The sequence below is a fragment of the Schistocerca gregaria genome, chromosome 9, assembly GCF_023897955.1.
Source record: "Schistocerca gregaria isolate iqSchGreg1 chromosome 9, iqSchGreg1.2, whole genome shotgun sequence".
Classification (NCBI taxonomy): Eukaryota; Metazoa; Arthropoda; class Insecta; order Orthoptera; family Acrididae; genus Schistocerca; species Schistocerca gregaria.
In genome coordinates, this window is record NC_064928.1 from 109,424,942 (window position 1) to 109,448,691 (window position 23,750).

At 43.7% G+C, this 23,750-nt stretch overlaps 1 protein-coding gene across 2 annotated transcripts in view; it reads left to right on the forward strand.

Moving 5' to 3' along the window:
• Positions 1–23,750, forward strand: part of LOC126291601 (arylalkylamine N-acetyltransferase 1-like) — a 159,317-nt gene that overhangs the window by 58,378 nt on the left and 77,189 nt on the right. Inside the window, exon 1 of one of the 2 annotated variants that reach the window (XM_049985136.1) lies at positions 12,820–12,944. The exons of the other annotated variant lie outside the window; for it this stretch is intronic. Within the exon in view, the coding sequence (XP_049841093.1) occupies positions 12,825–12,944 (120 nt within the window). The 5' untranslated portion in view covers positions 12,820–12,824. Of the gene's footprint in view, positions 1–12,819; positions 12,945–23,750 lie in introns of those variants that run through there. 2 annotated transcript variants of the gene reach the window in all.

Below are 23,750 nucleotides of genomic sequence, written 5' to 3' on the forward strand. Positions count from 1 at the left end.
TCACAGGTAGATGCCGTGTTTCTTGACTTCCGCAAGGCGTTTGACACAGTTCCCCACAGTCGTTTAATGAACAAAGTAAGAGTATATGGACTATCAGACCAACTGTGTGATCGGATTGAGGAGTTCCTAGATAACACAACGCCGCATGTCATACTCAATGGAGAGAAGTCTTCCGAAGTAAGAGTGATTTCAGGTGTGCCGCAGGGGAGTGTCATAGGACCGTTGCTATTCAAAATATACATAAATGACCTGGTGGATGACATCGGAAGTTCACTGAGGCTTTTTGCAGATGATGCTGTGGTGTATCGAGAGGTTGTAACAATGGAAAATTGTACTGAAATGCAGGAGGATCTGCAGCGAATTGACGCATGGTGCAGGGAATGACAATTTAATCTTAATGTAGACAAGTATAATGTGCTGCGAATACATAGAAAGATAGATCCCTTATCATTTATCTACAAAATAGATGGTCAGCACCTGGAAGCAGTTAATTCCATAAATTATCTGGAGTAGGCATTAGGAGTGATTTAAAATGGGATGATCATATAAAGTTGATCGTAGTTAAAGCAGATTCCAGACTGAGATTTATTGGAAGAATCCTAAGGAAATGCAATCCGAAAATAAAGGAAGTAGGTTACAGTACGCTTGTTCGCCCACTGCTTGAATACTGCTCAGCAGTGTGGGATCCGTACCAGATAGGGTTGATAGAAGAGATAGAGAAGATCCAACGGAGAGCAGCGCGCTTCGTTACAGGATCATTTAGTAATCGCGAAAGCGTTACAGAGATGATAGGTAAACTCCAGTGGAAGACTCTGCAGGAGAGACGCTCAGTAGCTCGTACGGGCTTTTGTTAAAGTTTCGAGAACATACCTTCACCGAAGAGTCAAGCAGTATATTGCTCCCTCCTACGTATAACTCGCGAAGAGACAATGAGGATAAAATCAGAGAGATTATAGCCCACACAGAAGCACAGTGACAATCCTTCTTTCCACGAACAATACGAGACTGGAATAGAAGGGAGAACCGATAGAGGTACTCAGGGTACCCTCCGCCACACACCGTCAGGTGGCTTGCGGAATATTGACGTAGATGTAGATATAGACTTTGACATGCGAGCTTTTCTTGGTCTGGGTGATCCCTTTGAGGACCATTGCTAACTTTGGTGTCTTGTCTCTGGATCTTACTGAAAAAACCAACTTCATCACCAGTGATAACACGGTTCAACAATTCTGGATTGATTTTCGTTTGCTGTAGCAGATCGGTTGTCAAATTTTTCCTTGTTTCTCGCTGTTGTGGTGTGAGATTTTTGGGGACCAGTTTTGGGCAAATCTTGCTCCTACCAAGATCTTCAGTTATTATTAGACAAACCTTTTCTTGATTGATGTTCAGTTCTTCTGAAATCATTTTCACGGATAATCTTCGATCAGTTCGTACGAGTCCACGCACCCTGGTCGAGTTGACATCCGTCTTTGAGGTTGATGGTCGTCCACTCGGTCTTCAACATTCGTTCTGCCCAATATGCCAACGGAAAACTTGAGCTCTTGACTTAACCTGCTCTTCACAAGCCTTCTAAAGTTTACAGTAAGTTGTCGTTGCGTTTTCACACAATTGCACGCAAAAAGAAATAGGATACCGTTGCGCAGTATTGCGCGGTTCCATTTCCGTGACGAGAGACACAAACACTTGTTAACTTATTACAGCACAACTCACGACTGAGCAGTTGAATCGATGTGCCGCTTGGACTAGAAGCAGCTTATAGACCAGGGTCAAAGATATTGTGCTACTCAAGCCTGCAGGGTTGCCACATCTTGGTCCCATTACTTTATTGTCGCACCTCGCGGTCAGAGATCACACATCATTCTCTCCAAAGTAGAGGATGAAGTCTCAATAATATTGAGAGGGGCCCACTATGGTGGCCAGGGGAGAGGAGACAGTTCGTCCTGGTGCTCAGAAAACCAGTCCTGGACGATGTGAGGTGTGTGAACAGTGGCCATGTCGTATTGGAACACAGCATCTCCACTGGGGAGCAAACAATGTACCATGGCATATATCTAACCAGCCAAAATGATCAGGTAAACCTTGGCAGTAATGCGACCTTGCACAGTATCCACAGGGTCTACGGAATACCACGATATGGGTGCCTAAAAAAGTCACCGAGTCCCCGCTATGACTCCCTCTTTGGACGTTAAAATTCGAAATCTTAAATACGAATATCACTTTATTTATTTATTTATTTATTTATTTTTTTTTTTTTTTTGTGGAATCGGATTGAAACATATATAGTGTTCGAACATTATGACTTACCTCCAAGAAAACGGTCTATTGACACACAGTCAACATGGGTTTAGAAAACATCGTTCCTGTGAAACACACCTAGCTCTGTATTCACATGAAGAGTGCTATTGACAAGGGATTTCAGATCAATTCCGTATTTCTGGAAGGCTTTTGACACTGTACCACACAAGCGGCTCGTAGTGAAATTGCGTGCTTATGGAATATCGTCTCAGTTATGTAACTGGATTTGTGAGTTCCTGTCAGAGAGGTCTCAGTTCGTAGTAATTGACGGAAAGTCATCGAGTAAAATAGAAGTGAGTTGTGGCGTTCCTCAAGGTAGTGTTATAGGCCCTTTGCTGTTCCGTAATCTATATAAACGATATGGGAGACAATCTGAGCAGCACATGACGCTGTCGTTTATCGACTAACAAAGTCATCAGAAAATCAAAACAAACTGCAAAACGATTTTAAAAAAATATCTGAATGGTGCAAAAAAGTGGCAGTTGACTTGAAATAACGAAAAGTGTGAGGTCATCCAAATGAGTGCTAAAAGGAACTCGTTAAACTTCGGTTAGACGATAAATCAGTCTAATCTAAAAGCCATAAATTCAACTAAATACCTAGGTATTACAGTTACGAACAACTTAAGTTGGAAGGAACACACAGAAAATGTTGTGGGGAAGGCTAACCAAAGACTGCGTTTTATTGGCAGGACACTCTGAAAATGTAACAGACCTACTAAGGAGACTGCCTACACTACGCTTGTCCGTCCTCTTTTAGAATACTGCTGCACGTTGTGGGATCCTTACCAGATAGGACTGACGGAGTGCATCGAAAAAGTTCAAGGAAAGACAGCACGTTTTGTATTATCGCGAAATATGGGAGAGAGTGTCACAGAAATATTACAGGATTTGGGCTGGAAATCATTAAAAGAAAGGTGTTTTCCGTTGCGACGGAATCTTCTCACGAAATTCCAGTCACCAACTTTATCCTCCGAATGCGAAAATATTTTGTTGACACCGACCTACATAGGGCGGAACGATCACGACGATAAAATAATGGAAATCGGAGCTCTTACGGATAAATACAGGTGTTCATTATTTCCGCGTGCTATACGAGATTGGCATAATAGTGAATTGTGAAGGTGGTTCGATGAACCCTCTGCCAGGCACTTAAATGTGATTTTCAGAGTATCCATGTAGATGTAGATGTAGATATACTGGAAAGAAAATGTAAGTTTTGTGTGTACACTTCTGTCGTTGGGTGATAGATAGGACTGTTATCGAGAAATAACACTGTTCAGAAACGGAAATACCTCGAGAGAAAAGCACAGAAACATAAAAATATACGTGTTTGGCAAACGACTCTGTGTTTTGCTGTTTTCTCCGTGTAGTTGTTTCGAAAGATTCATTCATCCATTATTTGATTTTGCTTGCACGTGGTCCCTCATTCATTGACACACTGAATACATCATTACCTAGAATGCAGGTTCTTAAGATAGAAGGAAAATTGAATCGGTTTTAGATTTGTGGAGAAAATAGCAAAAATGTCGATAATGCTGTAACCAGTAATTCTCGTGTTTTCCAAACAGAGTATGAGCACCTGCTTCTTTTTGTCGAGTTATTCGGCAGTTCTCGACCGATGTAAAGTCACGAAAAAGGAACCGTCGAGAAACAGTTTTTGGAGAGAAGAAGAAAAACGCCATATTAGCCGCAGTGAATCATAACCGCCACTTCAGCACTCGGTAGTTAAATAGTGAACCGGGGATTTGTGAGATTACGTTTTGCCGACTTTCTAAACGTAGAAAACATCATCCGCTTCATATTTCCCTCCATCAGGAACGGCAAGACAATGATTTCCAGAAGCGAGTAATATTTTTCCAGTGTTCCGTGCAGCAAATAGAGAGACACTCCAGTGTCTTCGCTGGAGTATTTTTCTGTGACGAGTCGATCTTGACGAACCACATACGATTAATCGACACAACATGCACTATTGGAATGTGGAAAGCCCGCATTGGTAGCGCCAGACTGAATACAAGAGGCTGGGGAATATGAACGTTTGGCGTGGAATAATTGGTGACTAACTCCTTTGTCCATTCTTCATAGATGACACCTTAAATGTTGATAAACATAGAGCCTCCTTGGAGGACGATCTCTCGGTATTACTTGCAGACCTTCCGTTGGATTTACAAAAAACAATGTGGTTTTAACATGATTGTTGTGCAGCACGATATTCTTGAAGCGGCACGGGAAGTATTAGATCGCATGTGCACTTATCGATGGATCGCTAATAAGTGGTCCATAGTATTGGACTTCAAGATCACCGGATCTAACGTCAACTGTCTTTTGTTTATGGGATTGCTAACAAAGCGCGTTACATCATTCAGCGTATCGCCAATGCATATCAGAAGATTACGCACTTCTCAGTTGTGCCGAGTCATTCCATGTGCGGATAAATAGCTACATCGAAGTTGATAGCGACATTTTGAACAAGTACTGAAAAATAATGTTACAAACAAGCACCATGTTGGTGAGAGATGAGAGGACAGACTCAAATCATGTTTTTCTCATAATTAGTGAAAACGTTTTTTTTATTTTTTTTTTGTACAGCGCCATTTATCACAGAACAAAAATTGTATTGCATACAAAAGCAAAGTATTTTTTTCTTTGGAATACGATTATGCAATAGAAATGGGATGTTCCTTCACTGACGTAGAAAAAATCAGAACAGCAATAATTAATTACTGTATAGTAATGAAGTTTCGGGAAAACATTTTTCTCAGTAGCATTGTTAAGTGATTAACATTGCAAGATCACAGGTTCATGTAAGTGCGAGAGAAATCATTGAAAATCTGAAATGCTGGTACATTAATACCGGTATAGCCACCAGGATGTTCAGTGCAAGCATGAAGACGTGGATGCATTGTTATGGATGTCAGTTTGTGGGGTGGAGTTCCATGCCTGTTGCACTTGATCGATCATTCAAGGAAGGTTAATGCTGGATAATGCTGGAGTTCGATAATGTCCCATATGTGCTCTATTGAAGGGAGGTCTGCTGATCGCGAAGGCCAAGGCAACATGTCGAGCCTTTAGAGAATGCTGGGTTACAACAGTGGTATATGGGCGAGCGTTATCCTGTTGGAAAACGTCCCCTGGAATGCTGTTCATGAACGGCAGCACAACAGGTCGAATCACCAGAATGAAGAGCACATCTGCTGTCAGGGTTCTGCTGATCGAGAAGGCCATGGCAACATGTCTAGAGAATATTGGGTTACATCAGTGGTATGTGGGCGAGCGTTTTCCTGTTGGAAAACATCCCCTGGAATGCTGTTCATGAATGGCAGCACAACAGGTCGAATCACCAGAATGAAGAGCACATCTGCAGTCAGGGTTCTGCTGACCGAGAAGGCCATGGCAACATGTCGAGGCTATAGAGAATATTGGGTTACAACAGTGGTATGTGGGCGAGCGTTATCCTGTTGGAAAACATCCCCTGGAATACTGTTCATGAATGGCAGCGCAACAGGTCGAATCACCAGAATGAAGAGCACATCTGCAGTCAGGATTCTGCTGATCGCGAAGGCCATGGCAACATGTCAAGGCTATAGAGAATATTGGGTTACAACAGTAGGATGTGGGCGAGCGTTATCCTGTTGGAAAACATCCCCTGGAATGCTGTTCATGAATGGCAGCACAACAGGCCGAACCACCAGAATGAAGAGCACATCTGCAGTCAGGGTTCTGCTGACCGCGAAGGCCATGGCAACATGTTGAGGCTATAGAGAATATTGGGTTACAACAGTGGTATGTGGGCGAGCGTTATCCTGTTGGAAAACATCCCCTGGAATGCTGTTCATGAATGGCAGCGCAACAGGTCGAATCACCAGAATGAAGAGCACATCTGCAGTCAGGATTCTGCTGATCGCGAAGGCCATGGCAACATGTCAAGGCTATAGAGAATATTGGGTTACAACAGTAGGATGTGGGCGAGCGTTTTCCTGTTGGAAAACATCCCCTGTAATGCTGTTCATGAATGGCAGCACAACAGGTCGAATCACCAGAATGAAGAGCACATTTGCAGTCAGGGTGCGTGAGAGTGTTCCTGCTGTTATACGCACACCAGGTGTAGGTCCTGTGTGTCCAACACGGAGAGGTTGGTTGCAGGCCCTCAACTGCCCTCCTTACAACCAGCACACGGCCATCAATGGTTCCGAGGCAGAACCAGCTTTCATCAGAAAACACAACAATGAGCTGCTGACGGCGATGGTAGGGAGTCAGTGGCTACAGAGTATGTCTCTCGGACCTGTCCTTGCAGTAACCGAGTTTTAAGAGTGCGTTGTCACCGTGGTGCCAACTGCTGCAGACGCAGTACGGTCCGCCACAAGCATACGCCCTCTCGGTAAAGCCACGTAGCCGTCTTCCCGTGACGGTCGCTAGTCACATACAGAGTCTACACCAGAGTCTGTCTTCAGTATCGCAGAAGGAACATTCAGCTTCTGATAGTGCTATTACGCGACCTCGTTGAAACTATATGAGTTGTTGATAATCGCGTCATCGTTGTATTACAGATTTTCTTGGCTAACATCAACTCACTAACCCAGAATGAGATTTTCACTCTGCAGCGGAGTGCGCGCTGATTTGAAACTTCCTGGCAGATTAAAACTGTGTGCCGGACCGAGACTCGAACTCGGGAACTTTATCTTTCGCGGGCTAGAGCTCTACCATCTGAGATACTATAATGCCTCTTCTTCTTGATGATTTGGTTTGATTTGTACTTGGCCTCGGCTAAAAAGCGGCGGCAGTCGGTAGAGTGTTGAGATCGTTAGAAAGTTACAAAGACGACGTTACACAAAATAACAGTGCTGAACCGAAATGTCGACGTGCGTGAGATATTTACTTCACCAACAATCGTAATTAATCGCTCGTAATCGATGTTTAACTGATTAATGATGAAATATTAATGATAAAACCAATACAGTCACATCCACAACAAATTCCCTACAAGCTGGTCGCAATTTCAAGTATCTAAGAAATCGTAACAGTGGACTTGTTATTTGAGTCAAAGATTCTACACAAGCGCCGAGCGCTACTGTCAAATATTATCGCTGCGCGTAATTATTAGCCGGGAGTTTCATGTCAATAATTTATTAGAATTTTAAATCACAAATGCACGAGTTGACGCGAGAGGATGTTTTATTGCACAATATCAGCCTTGAGAAGAAAACTTTCCCAGGTGTTTGGGGGATTTAAAGTATATGCTTCGGACCTATCACTGAAGTTCCATAAACCACTAGCTATTATGAATGAAAACCGTCTATCAGTGTTCGTTACCTAAATCACTGTCTAAGTAATGTTTAGTTCAATTATCCAGTTAAAAGTTCATTATATTCTAGTATGTAAAAGTTCTCCGTTCGAATTCTAATACCGTGATATCTGAAGTCAGAAGATCGTATTACTGCGTCATAATAGATCGCAATTATTCAATCTCAAAAACAATCTAAGCGCGCCTACATGTACGAGCATACAAATACACTCCTGGAAATTGAAATAAGAACACCGTGAATTCATTGTCCCAGGAAGGGAAAACTTTATTGACACATTCCTGGGGTCAGATAGATCACATGATCACACTGACAGAACCACAGGTACATAGACACAGGCAACAGAGCATGCACAATGTCGGCACTAGTACAGTGTATATCCACCTTTCGCAGCAATGCCGGCTGCTATTCTCCCATGGAGACGATCGTAGAGATGCTGGATGTAGTCCTGTGGAACGGCTTGCCATACCATTTCCACCTGGCGCCTCAGTTGGACCAGCGTTCGTGCTGGACGTGCAGACCGCGTGAGACGACGCTTCATCCAGTCCAAACATGCTCAATGGGGGAGAGATCCGGAGATCTTGCTGGCCAGAGTAGTTGACTTACACCTTCTAGAGCACGTTGGGTGGCACGGGATACATGCGGACGTGCATTGACCTGTTGGAACAGCAAGTTCCCTTGCCGGTCTAGGAATGGTAGAACGATGGGTTCGATGACGTTTTGGATGTACCGTGCACTATTCAGTGTCCCCTCGACGATCACCAGAGGTGTACGGCCAGTGTAGGAGATCGCTCCCCACACCATGATGCCGGGTGTTGGCCCTGTGTGCCTCGGTCGTATGCAGTCCTAATTGTGGCGCTCACCTGCACGGCGCCAAACACGCATACGACCATCATTGGCACCAAGGCAGAAGCGACTCTCATCGCTGAAGACGACATGTCTCCATTCGTCCCTCCATTCACGCCTGTCGCGACACCACTGGAGGCGGGCTGCACGATGTTTGGGCGTGAGCGGAAGACGGCCTAACGGTGTGCGGGACCGTAGCCTAACTTCATGGAGACGGTTGCGAATGGTCCTCTCCGATACTCCAGGAGCAACAGTGTCCCTAATTTGCTGGGAAGTGGCGGTGCGGTCCCCTACGGCACTGCGTACGATCCTACGGTCTTGCCGTGCATCCGTGCGTCGCTGCGGTCCGGTCCCAGGTCGACGGGCACCTGCACCTTCCGCCGACCACTGGCGACAACATCGATGTACTGTGGAGACCTCACGCCCCACGTGTTGAGCAATTCGGCGGTACGTCCACCCGGCCTCCCGCATGCCCACTATACGCCCTCGCTCAAAGTCCGTCAACTGCACATACGGTTCACGTCCACGCTGTCGCGGCATGCTACCAGTGTTAAAGACTGCGATGGAGCTCCGTATGCCACGGCAAACTTGCTGACACTGACGGAGGCGGTGCACAAATGCTGCGCAGCTAGCGCCATTCGACGGCCAACACCGCGGTTCCTGGTGTGTCCGCTGTGCCGTGCGTGTGATCATTCCTTGTATAGCCCTCTCGCAGTGTCCGCAGCAAGTATGGTGGGTCTGACACACCGGTGTCAATGTGTTCTTTTTTCCAATTCCAGGAGTGTATATGACCTGCTTCGGCTAACTCTTGTAACGTAGTGACAATGCATTGAATTATACTTAGTCATTACTCACACGGAGTATTCTTTGGGATCATTGGTTCTACTTTGCAAATGTTAATTTATGCTAATTTTGCGATTTATTATGATTTTGATTTTAATTTTACTGAAATTTAATCTTTCTTTCGTAGATTGCTTAATTGTCAAGTCTTAGGTTCCTGATTTAATTACCTTTTATTATCCTAATAATAGTGATAAACGGAACTGCGTTTGCTTATTCACTTTTCTGGGAATTTGGGACTTGGGGGGAAATCTTTGGTGTATGGGGAGCTAATTTTTGATTTTTATTTCTCGTCCGAGAAATTACACTACCCAAGCACGACTCACGGCCCGTACTCACAGCTTCACTTCTGTCAGTAGCTCGTCTCCTACCTTCCAAGCTCCACAGAAGCTCTCCTGCGAACCTTGCAGAACTAGCACTCCTGAAAGAAAGAATATTGCGGAGACAAGGCTTGCTCACAGCCTGGCGGATGTTTCCAGTTTTAATCCGTCAGGAAGTTTCAGATCAGCGCACACTCCGCTGCAGCGTGAAAATCTCACTCTGGAAGCATCTCCCAGACTGTGTGTAAGCCTTGTCCCCGCAATATCCTTTCTTTCAGTAGTGCTAATTCTGCAAGGTTTGCAGGAGAGCTGCTGTGAAGTTTAGAAGGTAGGAGACGAGCTACTGGCAGAAGTAAAGCTGTGAGGATGGGGCGTGAGTCATGCCCGGATAGCTCAGATGGTAGAGCACTTGCCCGGGAAAGGCAAGGGTCCGGAGTTCGAGTCTCGGTCCGGCAAACAATTTTTAATCTACCAGGAAGTATCAACACACTACTTTCAATCTCAAAGGTAACTAAGGCTCGCAACTGTTACAGCGTAAATTTAAAGCAGACTTGATGTGCATCCTCATAGATGCGACTGGCGTGAAATCTGAATAGACGTCATCTTTCGTACGTAAAAACACGCTTACCAACTTTCGTTTACCTGGCACAACTCCTTCTTGGTGTTAGAATCTTTTCTTTTTTCCGTCAGTGTATTTAAGATATCAAAGTTGCCTCTTCCCCTCCCACCCTTCCCCATCCATCCCTTTGAGATGAGGCTGCGGGGGGTGGGGGGGAAATCAACACTGATATCACCGGATAGCGTTTTTAAAAATATTCGACTCCTATTTTTTGGTTTTTAATCTGATGCGTAATTTTTGGGATATTTTGTTGTCTCGAGATGAAAAGATCACCCAGAATGTGCTTCTGAGATAGTCAATTCCCCGATTCTGGAAAAGTCAGAAATACTAAATGTCTTTTTCCAAAGCTGTTTCACAGTGGAAGACTGCTGTGTAGTTCCTTCTCTAGATTGTAGCACAGATGACAAAATGTTAGATATCGAAATAGATGACAGAGGGGTAGAAAAATAATTAAAATCGCTCAAAAGAGGAAAAGCCGCTGGAACTGATGGGGTACCAGTTCGATTTTACACAGAGTACGCGAAGGAACTTGCCCCCCTTCTTGCACCGGTGTACCGTAGGTCTCTAGAAGAGCGTAGCGTTCCAAAAGATTTGAAAAGGGCACAGGTCATCCCCGTTTTCAAGAAAGGATGTCGAACAGATGTGAAGAACTATAGACCTATATCTCTAACGTCGATCAGTTGTAGAATTTTGGAACACGTATTATGTTCGAGTATAATGACTTTTCTGGAGAGTAGAAATCTACTCTGTAGGAATCAGCATGGGTTTTGAAAAAGACGATCGTGTGAAAGCCAGCTCGCGCTACTCGTACACGAAACTCAGAGGGCCATAGACACGGGTTCCCAGGTAGATGCCGTGTTTCTTGACTTCCGCAAGGCGTTCGATTCAGTTCCCCACAGTCGTTTAATGAACAAAGTAAGAGCATATGGACTATCAGACCAACTGTATGGTTGGATTCAAGAGTGCTAAGATAACAGAACGCAGCATGTCATTCTCAATGGAGAGAAGTCTTCCGAAGTAAGAGTGATTTACGTGTGCCGCAGGAGATTGTCGTAGGACCGTTGGTATTCACAATATACATAAATGACCTGGTGGATGACATCGGAAGTTCACTGAGGCTTTCTGCGGATGATGCTGTACTATATCGAGAGGTTGTAACAGGGCAAAATTGTACTGCAATGCAAGAGGATCTGCAACAAATTGACGCATGTTGCAGAGAATTCCAACTGAGTCTCAATGTAGACAAGTTTAATGTGCTGCGAATACATAGAAAGAAAGATGCTTTATCATTTAGCTACAATATAGCAGGTCAGCAACTGGAAGCAGTTAATTCCAGAAATTATCTGGGAGATGGCATTAGGAGTGATTTAAAATGGAATGACCATATAAAATTAATCGTCGGTAAAGCAGATTCCAGACTGAGATTCATTGGAAGAATCCTAAGGCAATGCGGTCAGAAAACAAAAGGAAGTAGGTTACAGTACAGTTGTTCGCCCACTGCTTAAATACTGCTCACCGGTGTGGGATCCGTATCAGATAGGGTTGATAGAAGAGATAGAGAGGATCCAACGGAGAGCAGCGCGCTTCGTTACAGGATCATTTGGTAATCGCGGAAGCGTTACGGAGATGATAGATAAGCTCCAGTGGAAGACTCTGCAGGAGAGACGCTCAGTAGCTCGGTACGGGCTTCTGTTGAAGCTTCGAGAACATACCTTCACCGAGGAGTCAAGCAAATATCTCTCCCACGTATCTCTCGCGAAGAGTCCATGAAGATAAACTCAAAGAGATTAGAGCTCACACAGAGGCATACCGACAATCTCTCTTTCCACGAACAGTACGAGACTGGAATAGAAGGGAGAACCGATGGAGGTACTCAAGGTACCCTCCGCCACGCACCGTCAGGTGGCTTGCGCAGCATGGATGTATATGTAGATGTAAATGTAGACATAGGGTGAAGTGCCACTCTCAAATCAAATCTTCGTACATCGATATTTAAATTTGATGATTGGGGGGGGATTTCGTCTGGTACAATTTTTATTAAATATGAAACACCTGAAGCTGTACTTAAGATTTCATATTTATTTGGCTACTAGTTTCAACGTTGCGTCAATACCATCTTCAGGCCCGAACACTTCAGCACTCACTCACACACAACTGGGTGGCGTTGCCGCAACGTCGAAACTAGTAACCAAATAAGTATGAAATCTTAATTACAGCTGGAGGAGATTCATTTCTAATAAAAACTGAAGTGAAGGAGATGGTACTGGAGACAAAGTCTCACCAAAATTAAAGCTGGTCGTCAGTGCGACATTATCGCAGCACAATCTTCTGGCGCTTTTTCTGCGCCTTTGTCTCTAAACCCCCACGAGCTGTGTCGTGTATTATGGTCATTGCCAGTATAATTTTGAGCAACACCGGTTGGACATTCGTTCCGCACGTGCAAGCAGACGTTCCGCTCTTTTTAAAACGGCACGCCTCTGCACATCGGCCACCGGTATCAGCGGCGATACGGCATCTCGGCAGCTTTATCTGCCCCTTCTTCCCGTGGCCCCGTTCTCTACACCGGCTGCGCCGTTTCGCATTGCCAGTGAACCAGCGCTCCGCCATGTCTCCGTACGGAAGGATCCTCGCGTGCTGCCGAGGGGCTTCTAGCTGGCAGCCTAAGGAGAAGACGCTGCCCGACGGGGAGCCCAAGGCGTGGGATGCAGCCAACGAGGGCATAACCGTGAGTGTGTGGTTTCACAGTTGATTATCATACCTAGCCACACGTGTGCGTTGTAGCTAGCCACTAATTCGACGCAGATGTGATTCACCGATCCTGGCATAACCGCCGAACCTTCCTCCAGTCCTTCTACAATTTGCAAATATTTCTACGCAGATTTAGAGACTTTTATAATTTTCTAAGTTGGTTTAATAAAAACTAAGCACATCGAAAGTCAGATTTCATACGAGAATTACATGGATTTAGCACAACGATTGTCTGGTAAACTTAAGAGTTCCGATTCCTTAGCAAGTGATAGCCTAACATTCGCTCTAAACAGCAAAATACCTGATACTGGGCGATCAAAATGTCAGTATAAATTTGAAAACTTAATAAACCACGGAATAACATAGATAGAGGGGTACAAATTGTCACACGTGCTTGGAATGACATGGCGTTTTACTAGAACAAAAAAAAAAGAAGTATTGGTGGACGCGTGAAAGATCTCTTGCGCACGTCGTTTGGTGATGATCGTGGGCTCAGCCGCCACTTCCGTCGTGCTTGGCCTCCCAAGTCCCCAGAACTCAGTACGTGCGATTATTGGCTTTGGGGTTACCTGAAGTCGCAAGTGTATCGTGATCGACCGACATCTCTAGGGATGCTGAAAGACAACATCCGATGCCAACGCGTCACCATAACTCCAGACATGCTTTACAGTGCTGTTCACAACATTATTCCTCGACTACAGCTATCGTTGAGGAACGATGGTGGACATATTGAGCATTTCTTGTAAAGAACATCATCTTTGCTTTGTCTTACTTTGTTATGCTAATTATTACTATTCTGATCAGAATCTGATCTGTCGGACATTTTTTGAACTTTTGCATTTTTTTGGTTCTAATAAAACCCCATGTCATTCCAAGCATGTGTGTCAATTTGTACCTCTCTATCTACACTATTCCGTAATTTATTCAGTTTCCCAATTTATACTGACTTTTTGATCACCCGGTACAAGAGTCAGATCTATTTCCAGCGGTCTTATCGGTACCACAAGCTTGAACAATGCAGCCAATGATAAATTATAGAACGTTCGTTTATTTACACGACGGTTTAACTTGACGCTAGACGAACAGAGTGTAGCAGCCTATAGGCAAAACGATTAACAACTAACGTAATGTTAATAAGCAAGCACAGATGACTTCTTCTTGGATTCTTTCTTGTTTTCACAGCAGATCATATCAACCGAAACTTGGGAGCGGCAATAGTACCGGCTGGAGCGTGTAAAATGTTGTTTCACTTAAGAATAACTGTTTAGTGACTTTTCACTTCCGGGATGTTCCACACTTTTAAGTAATACTGAAAGGCATGCCCGTATTAATGAATTTAATGCATTGTTATTTAGGTGATTCTGTTGCTGGGCTCCTGTTCTTTTCGGGGATATGACGGTCTCGGATACTTTTTGCACTAAGAAATCAAAAGTTCTAGTGTTCGTTCGGTCACTAACTTCGAAATGAAAAGTTTTACACACTGTTACCATCTGTATACGGAAATGTTTCACTCGACTGATTAACAAAATTTACAGCTATCAGTCTCAAAGCTTTAGCTCTGTACACAACAAGACTACTCTTTACAACTTCTGCTTCTTACAGCTCTCCCCGCCAAAGTGCGAGAGAGGACAAAGATTACATATAAAAGCAAGAAATAAAATCATTTACATTTGTGGTAACGATCCTATTTAAATCAACGGATATTTAAAAAAAAAAAAAACGTTGTGAAAATATTTAATGCCAAAACTTCTAAATTATCCTAATCACGTGAGATGTCAACAGCGATACATGAATGATGGAGTTTTGGAGAGTACAGTTTTATATGAGCTTCTTCTCTCACAAATGAAAATGTCGATACATATCCGTATCAGGGAGTTCATAATGTTTATGTAACAATATACAGCCTACAGTTGCAGGTTAACTTTATCTTTTACTTAGGTTTCAACGTTAGTAATAACGTTTTCTTCAGAACATAAAACATTATTTAAATGTTTGCCTAAAACAGGCCATGTCTAAGTCAACTTCATAAAACTTGATGCTTAACCATAAGGTTTTGTCACTTATATTAAACAAGCTGACACGACGAGACCCATACAACGGGCTTAGTGAATCTGCTACAGCTTGTTTAATACAAGTGACAAAACAGTATGGTTACGAATCAAGTTTCATAAAGTCGACTTAGGACATGGCCTGTTTCAGGCAAACATTTAAATAATATTTTATGTTCTGAAGAAGACGTTATTACTAACGTTGAAACCTAGGTAAACGATAAAGCTAACCTGCAACTGTAGGCTGTATATTCTTATATAAACAATATCAGTTGCTGTCGCTGCATAAAAATGTTAAAAATTAGCTCATAATGTGTATTAGGGCTGATTACATTGCAAGGGGGAAAGTAAAATACACCCCCCCCCCCCACCACCACCACCACCACATATTCTTCGTTTCCTCCACCGTCGCGTCTTTCTCAAATCCTCAGTCTGCAGAAACCGGCAAAACTCGGAAGCCATCGATCAAATAACACATTTACTTCAGCACCTGCCAGCCTCTGAAACCCTACATACTGCAAGAGATTTCTGAAAGTACAGAACTGGATGACCTGTATTTTTTCATGGTTTAAAAGCTAGCCTATTTGCGCCAAACCAGTCAGTAACACTAACGAAAACTGAATTTACTATTTGAATGGATGCTTGTTTGCACAGCTTCTGGTCTAATCTCTTTTAATAACTAGCAGTGTTGAAATCAAAATAATGTTTGGCAAGACTTACTCCAACAGTGAACTGGTTCGTCTGAAGGTTTTCCAGTACCTCGAGAGGAAATAAAAAAATACACTACCAGTCAAAAGTTTTCGATCACCTATCATAAAAACCATACATTTTATCACATTGAACAAACACATCGACCAATATAAACAGACGAACAAAATAATATTTTCTCCCTCTAGCACTAAGCAGAATATAATATAGTTTATATTTCAGTGTCTTCAGAGTATCGACCCTTTGCCCCCAGAACAGCTGCATAAACTCTTGGCATTTTGGAAATATGATTTTGTGTGTTGTAGCAGATATTGCAATCCGACATGTCTGTAAATTACTCCATAGATCTTCAACATTAGATGACGTTGGTTTTCTGACCTACATGTAAAATTCATCTCGTAAGAGTTCAGCCCGATTTAAGTCAGATTACTGACTTGGTCAAGTCAAGTTCTTCAGTTCCCCTCATTTCTCCTTTTCTACTGACAATTTAGAAGCATGTTTGCTCTCATTGTCCAGTTGCAGAACAAACTCACGACTAATATGACTCTTGCCTGAATGGCAACCCATAAATGAAGGTTTATTTTTGCTACTTTGGTAGCAGAATTCCTTAACTTCTTCTACTTCGTGACGCCAATACTGATGTTAAGTTTCTTGGTATTCTCATTTCTGCTCTTCTCATTATTGTTGTCTTCCTTCGATTGACTCTCAGTCAATATTCTCTACTCATTAGACTGTTCATTCCATTCAGCACATCCTATAGTTCTTCTTCACTTTCACTGAGGACAGCAACGTGATCAGCGAATAATCTCTGATATTCTTTCACCGTTAATTTTAATCCCACTCTTGAATCTTTCTTTTCTGTCCCTCACTCCTTCTTCGATGTACAAATTGAACAGCAGAGGCGAAGTACTACACCATTGGCTTACACCCTTTTCAATCGTGGCACATCTATCTTGGTCTTCTAGTTTTATCTTTCCCTCTTCGTTCTTGTACGTATTATATGTTACCCTTCCTTCCCCATACCTTAATCCTATTTACTCAGAATTTCGAACATCTTGCATCATTTTACATTATGGAACGCTTCTTTCCAGGTTGACACATCCAACGACCGTGTCTTGTTTTTCCTTCACTCTTGTTTCCACTACCAAACGCAACGCCAGAAGTGTCTCTCTGATACCTTAACCTTTCCTAAATCAAAACTGATCTCCATACAACACATTCTAAGTTTTCTCCTCCATTCTTCCGTATATTACTCTTGTGAGCAACTTGGACGCATGAGCTGTTAAGCTGATTGTGCGATAATTCTTTGTCGGCTCTTGCTATCTTCTGAATCGAGTGGGTGATAACGAATGTAAGTGCAGCTATTTTTATGTGTTGTACCGTAATATGTACACAAATGAAGACGGTGGTTCCTCCTACTCTGCATCGAACTGTCTCTCCACAAAAACGACGACCTGTTTTTTTTTTTGTTTTTTTTTTTTTTAGTACGGCTGTAATTGCACCATTAAGTGAAAAAGCACCTCTCAGCATAGACTACCCGTTTTGCGCCTATGCACCCACACTTCATCACCTGACCTGCTGCCGAGAGGAAAATAAGCCTTAACGGCTTGCTCTTGCCAAGAGCACTAGGACGTTACAACCAGTCCCAAAACATACTAACCCTAATAGCTATGACTGTTAGTCTGCAAATGGATTAAATACTGATGTAAAGTCGATAAGCCAATAAAATATCTACACTTAAAATACACGTTACGTCCTGTATATTAGCTGCCTCTTCTAGGAACCTACGCTCTCAGAGCTTTAACAGTAGACCATACCGTGACTCAAAACACCTCTCCTGCGGTCCATGACACAGGAGTTGGCTAGGCATGTGCGTGACGCTTTCGCGCTTACTAAGTGAACCTGTGACGAAACGTGCGGCTCTTCTTTAGATTTCCACTGTTTCCTCTATTAATCCCACCTTTCCTCTGGGCACGGATTCGATTAAGGGCTGGGTCGGAGATTTTCTCCGCTCAGGGACTGAGTATTGTGTTGTCTTAATCATCATCATTTCATCCCCATCGACACTCAAGTCGCCGAAGTGGTGTCAAATCGAAAGACTTGCACCAGGCTGTGGGGCGGCGGGTGGAATTTTGTTGTTATTAAAATGCCGCTGGGCTAGTAATGCACCACTTTAAGTTATCAAATAAGTCATTGCTTCCTTTGCTGATGGCCAATGAAGCTCTCAATTTAAATGTGCAATCAGCACACAGGTAATTAATCACAATAAAAGTCTGACGTGGCTACGTCTAATATTTTAGGCGAGAGAATTAATTTAATGACACTACACGCAGTAGACGAGCTCGCCCTTTGGAGATACGCTATCGCTATAGTTTTGTAATTATTCAATTGAAACTTCTCACATCTTTATGAATATAGCGGATCTCCCTTCTACTTAAATTTAAACATCCTAGCTTTATTTATTCGCCTATTTAATCTATCTTGCTTCCTTAATTTTTAAGACAAAAACCAGAAAATCATGAATTTCAACTAAAATTTTAATTTATGAGATCCAGAATACTGTTTCTACTAAATTATTATGCAAAAGGAATCTAAATATAAATTTTTAAGTTTCTAGCTCTTTTCTGTTGCGCCAATGGTTTTTACAGAAAAAGTCCAAATTTCGAAAGCGGTTAAAGTTATTGAACTGATATTCAACACATATTGATTTAGTATTACTCCTGACATGCTAGAAACGTTTCAGGTTATTTACTTAATTTCTAAAGTATTGCGCAACATTTATGACGTCAGAGCTAGTTACAGAGGACTGGCTGGCACACAATGGCGTGAGTAGACTGCTTCCCTACAAGGCGAACGGTCTACCCGACGGGGCCCTCGTCACAAGACATTATTATTAGTGGCCGCGCGGGATTAGCCGAGCGGTCGTAGGCGCTGCAGTCATAAACTGTGCGGCTGGTCCCGGTGGAGGTTCGAGTCCTCCCTCGGGCATGGGTGTCTGTGTTCGTCCTGAGGATAATTTATATTAATTAGTGTGTAAGCTTAGGGACTGATGACCTTAGTAGCTAAGTCCCATAAGATTTCACACACATTTGAACTTTTTTTTATCTCAGTGTGAAGAGCAATATTGGTCGAATGGAATGTTTTATAAGCTACTTCCTTTGTTGATGGACTACATGTCTTCAGGATTCTTCCAATGAATATCAGTGTTACATCTACCTTACCAAAGATTAATTTTATGCGGTCGTTCCGCTTCAGATCGCTCAGAACGCATACTACCAGAAATTTTATGGAAGGTCGCTGATGAGCCAAAACATTATGACCACCTGCTTAATAGACTCTTTGTCACTCTTGCTGCGTGTCAGGGATCCGACAGTTTCTTGGTAGGTTTGTGGAGGTATGAGGCATTAGATGTCTACGCACAGGTCACGTAATTGGCGTACATAACGGGCAGGTAATTTGCGTACTCGATGACGGCTCCCGATTTCGATCCAGATGGGTTCAATAAGATTTACGTCAGGCGCATTTGTTCGCCGAGACATGAAGATGAGTTCCTCCAACCGCTGTAACACGTTTCTGGCTCCGACATACGGACAATTATGCTACTGTATGATGGCGTCGTGGTCGAGGAAGACATCGAGATTGAAGGGATGCAGTTGGTTCGTAATTCTCTGCGTGTATTCAGTTACTACCACAGGTCCCAGGCAAGAGCAGGAGAATGTCTCCCCTAACGTAACACTGATCCCACCAGCAAGCGTTCATTGAGCGCTGCACGTTTCGAGACGCCGTCCACTTCGATGACGGCGTTTTGGAGACGACCATCGACCTAGTGTAGCAAAAGTGCTAGCCGACAAGTTTCCATTGGTTGATGGCCGAATCCCCATATTGCCGTGCCCACGTGCTAACAATGCACGATGAACGGTATGCTCCGAAACACTTGTACGTGCACCAGAATTGTACTCTTTCGGGAGAGGTGCCGCTGATCACCATCTGTTCTAATTTACAGAGCAAACAAGACTCCGGACTCAGCGTTCTGTGAAGAGTTGTGGACGTCCAATCACTTCGCCCCTAGTGGTAGTTTCACTGCCCTTCTACCACCTTACACAGATACGACAGTAGCACGTGAACATTTGAGCTGCTTCGCCGTTTTCCACATATTCGTTCACAGGCTCTGCGTAATAATAATCTGCCCGTTGCCAGTGTCGCTCATTCAATTGCCTCCCCATTTGCAGCCCATATATTCGTTAGGGTAATCCCCCGTCCGTGTCTGCTCCGCTCACATACTTTTGCTACCGCATCACGCGCCAGCAAAGCCACCAGGCGACATCTAACGTCGCCATGGCCAGTGGTCACATTGTAGATAGGAAGAGGATGTAGATGAAGAAGATATGGGAGATATGATACTGCGTGAAGAGTCTAACAGAGCACTGAAAGACCTGAGTCGAAATAAGGCCCCGGGAATAGAACTACTGACAACCTTGGGAAAACCAGCCCTGAAGAAACTCAACCATCTGGTGAACAGGATGTGTGAAACAAAGGAAATACTCTCAGACTTCAAGAATATAATAATCGCAAAGAAACCAGTTGGTGACAGACGTGAAAATTACCGAACTATCAGTTTAATAAGTCACGGCTTTACAGACGAATGGAAAAACTGGTAGAAGCTGACCTCGGGGAAGATCAGTTTGAATTCCGTAGAAATATTGAAACACGTGAGGCAATACTGACCCTACGACGTATCTTAGAATATAGATTAAGGAGAGCCAAACCTACGTTTCTAGTATTTGTAAAGAAAGCTTTTCCCAGTGTTGACTGGAAGATTCTCTTTCAAATTCTGAAGGTGTCAGGGATCAAATACAGGGAGCGAAGGGCTATTTACAATTTGTACAGAAACAAGATGGTCGTTGTAAGAGTCGAGGGGCATGAAAGGGAAGCAGTTGTTGGGAAGGGAGTGAGACAGGTTTGTAGCCTATCCCCGATGTTATTCAATCTGTACATTGAGCAAGGAGTAAAGGAAACAAAAGAAAAATTCGGAGTAGGAATTAAAAACCATGGAGAAGAAATAGATACTTTCAGGTTTGCCGATGGCACTGTAATTCTGTCGCAGCCATCGAAGGACCTTGAAGAGCAGTGTCTTGAAAGGAGGATATAAGGTGAACACCAATAAAAGCAAAACGAGAATAATGGAATGTAGTCCAATTAAGTCGGGTGACGCTGAGGGAATTAGATTAGGAAATGAGGCAATTAAAGTAGTAGATGAGGTTTGCTATTTGGGGAGCAAAATAACTGATGATAGTCGAAGTAGAAAGGATATAAAATGTAGACTGGCTCATCAGTATTTCGGTTCATCAGTGTACTTGTTTCCACTGATCGTTCTGCCATCGTGATCATACAGTGACAGGTCTTCCTGTCTTTTTATTCGCAATAAGTTACATTTATTTATGTTTAGGCTCAATTGCCACTTCCGGCACCAAGCGTCGACCCTCTACAGGTCTTCCTGCATTTTGCGACAATTATCTGTCTACATCCACACAACACTCCGCAAGCCACCGTACGATGCATGGCGGAGGGGAACCTGTGCCGCTACTAATCATTTCATTTCCAGTTCCACTCACAGACAAAAATGGTTCAAAAGGCTCTGAGCACTATGGGACTGAGGTCATCAGTCCCCTAGAACTTAGAACTAGTTAAACCGAACTAACCTAAGGACATCACAGACATGCAAGCCCGAGGCAGAATTCGAACCTGCGACCGTAGCAGCAGCGCAGTTCCGTACTTAAGCGCCTAGAACCGCTCGGCCACAGCGGCCGGCCACTCGCAGACAGAGCGAGGTAAAAGCGATTGTCTATAAGCCTCAGTGTGAGCACTAATTTCTCGAATCTTATCTTCGTGGCCCTTACGCGCATTGTATGTTGACGGCAATAGAATTGTGCGGCAGTCACCTTGAAAACCCGGTTCTCTAAATTTTCTGTCTCCCGAAAAGAATGCCTCCTTCCCTCCAGGGAGTTCCGTCTGAGTTTCCGAACTTACGAGTTGCTGGAACCTATCTGTACGAAATTTAGCAGCCCACATCTGAAGTGGTGAAGTGGCTCGATGCCTTTCTTCAAGCCGATATTCAAATATGTGTGAAATCTTATGGGACATACCTGCTAAGGTCATCAGTCCCTAAGCCTACACACTACTTAACCTAAATTATCCTAAGGACAAACACACACAGCCATGTCCGAGAGAGGACTCGAACCTCCGCCGGGACCAGCCGCACAGTCCATGACTGCAGCGCCTGAGACCGCGCGGCTAATCCCGCTCTGCTCCTTCAAGCCGACTTGGTACGGATCCCAAACACTCGAGCATAACTCAAGAGCAGCTCGCACCAGCGTCCTGTATGCGTTCTCCTTTAGAGATGAACCATACTTTCCTAAATCGTTCACTACAGTACCTAGCCTACGCTGACGATGTGGCATTGCTCGCACGAAATACTACTGTGCTAGGCGAAGCCTATCCACAACTGGAAAAAGGTGCAAGGGAACTTGGCCTGACAGTCAATGTCGAAAAGGCCAAGTATATGGCAATAACCCACCAACTAAACCTAACAAATCTCAGGATAGCCGACAGGGAGTTTGAAAGTGTGAGAGACTTCAAACACCTTAGGTCGACTGAAACATATGACATTGGCAGTTAGGTGAAAGCCAGAAGAGCAGCAGGTAACAGATGCTACTTTGCCGCAGTACCCATGCTTGGGAGTTCGCTTCTATCACGAAAATCCAAAATCCTCATTTACAAAACATAAGACCAGTTGTTATGTGTGGTGCCGAAATGTGTACCATGACAGTAAATGAAAAAAGGATCCTTAGCATATGGCAGAGAAAGGTGCTACTTAAAATATATGGCCCAATATATGATCAAGAAGGTTGGCGCATTCGTACGAATGCAGAACTACAACATCTTTTTGAAGAACCTGACATTGTCACTACCATTAAAATAAGAAGTCTGCGATGGGCAGTGCACGTGGTCAGATGGAAGAAGGCAAAGTGTTTAAGAGGATTTTTTATGGCAGGGCTGGAGGCAGACGGCGGAGGGGACGCCCCAGAAAGAGATGGGTGGATGGAGTAGAAGATATGAAAAAGCTGGGTGTCAGGGGACAGAGACGGAAAGCCATTGATCGGATAGAATGGCACGATATTGTGATGCAGGCCAAGGCCCTTCAAGGGCTGTAGAGCCGAGGAGTAGCGTAAGTGAAATATACACTACTGCCCATTAAAATTGCTACACCAAGAAGAAGTGCAGATGATAGACGGGTATTCAATGGACAAATATACATTTTCACGCAGTTTGGTTGCATAGAACCTGAGAAATCAGTACCCAGAACAACCACCTCTGGACGTAATAACGGCCTTGATACGCCTGAGCATTGAGTCAAACACAGCTTGGATGTCGTGAACAGGTACACATGCCGATGCAACTTCAACACAATGTCACAGTTCATCAAGAGTAGTGACTGGCATATTGTGAAGAGCCAGTTGCTCGGTCACCATTGACCAGACGTTTTCAATTGGTGAGAGATCTGGAGAAGGTACTGGCCAGGGCAGCAGTCGAACATTTTCTGTATCCAGAAAGGCTCGTACAGGACCTGCGACTTGCGGTTGTGCATTATCCTGCTGAAATGTATGGATGTTGTGTGTTGTCCTTAGGTTAGTTAGGTTTAAGTTGTTCTAAGTTCTAGGGGACTGATGACCATAGATGTTAAGTCCCATAGTGCTCAGAGCCATTTGAACCTTTTTTTTTTTTTTTTTTGCAGTAATGTAGGTTTTCGCAGGGATCGAATGTAGAGCCACTGGTCGTAACATATCTGAAGTGTAACGTCCACTGTTCAAAGTGCCGACAATGCGAACAAGAGGTGACCGAGACGTGTAACCAATGGCACCCTATACCATCACGCTGGGTGATACGCCAGTATGGCGATGACGAATGCACACTTCCGATGTGAGTTCACCGCGATGTCGCCAAACACGGATGCGACCATCATGATGCTG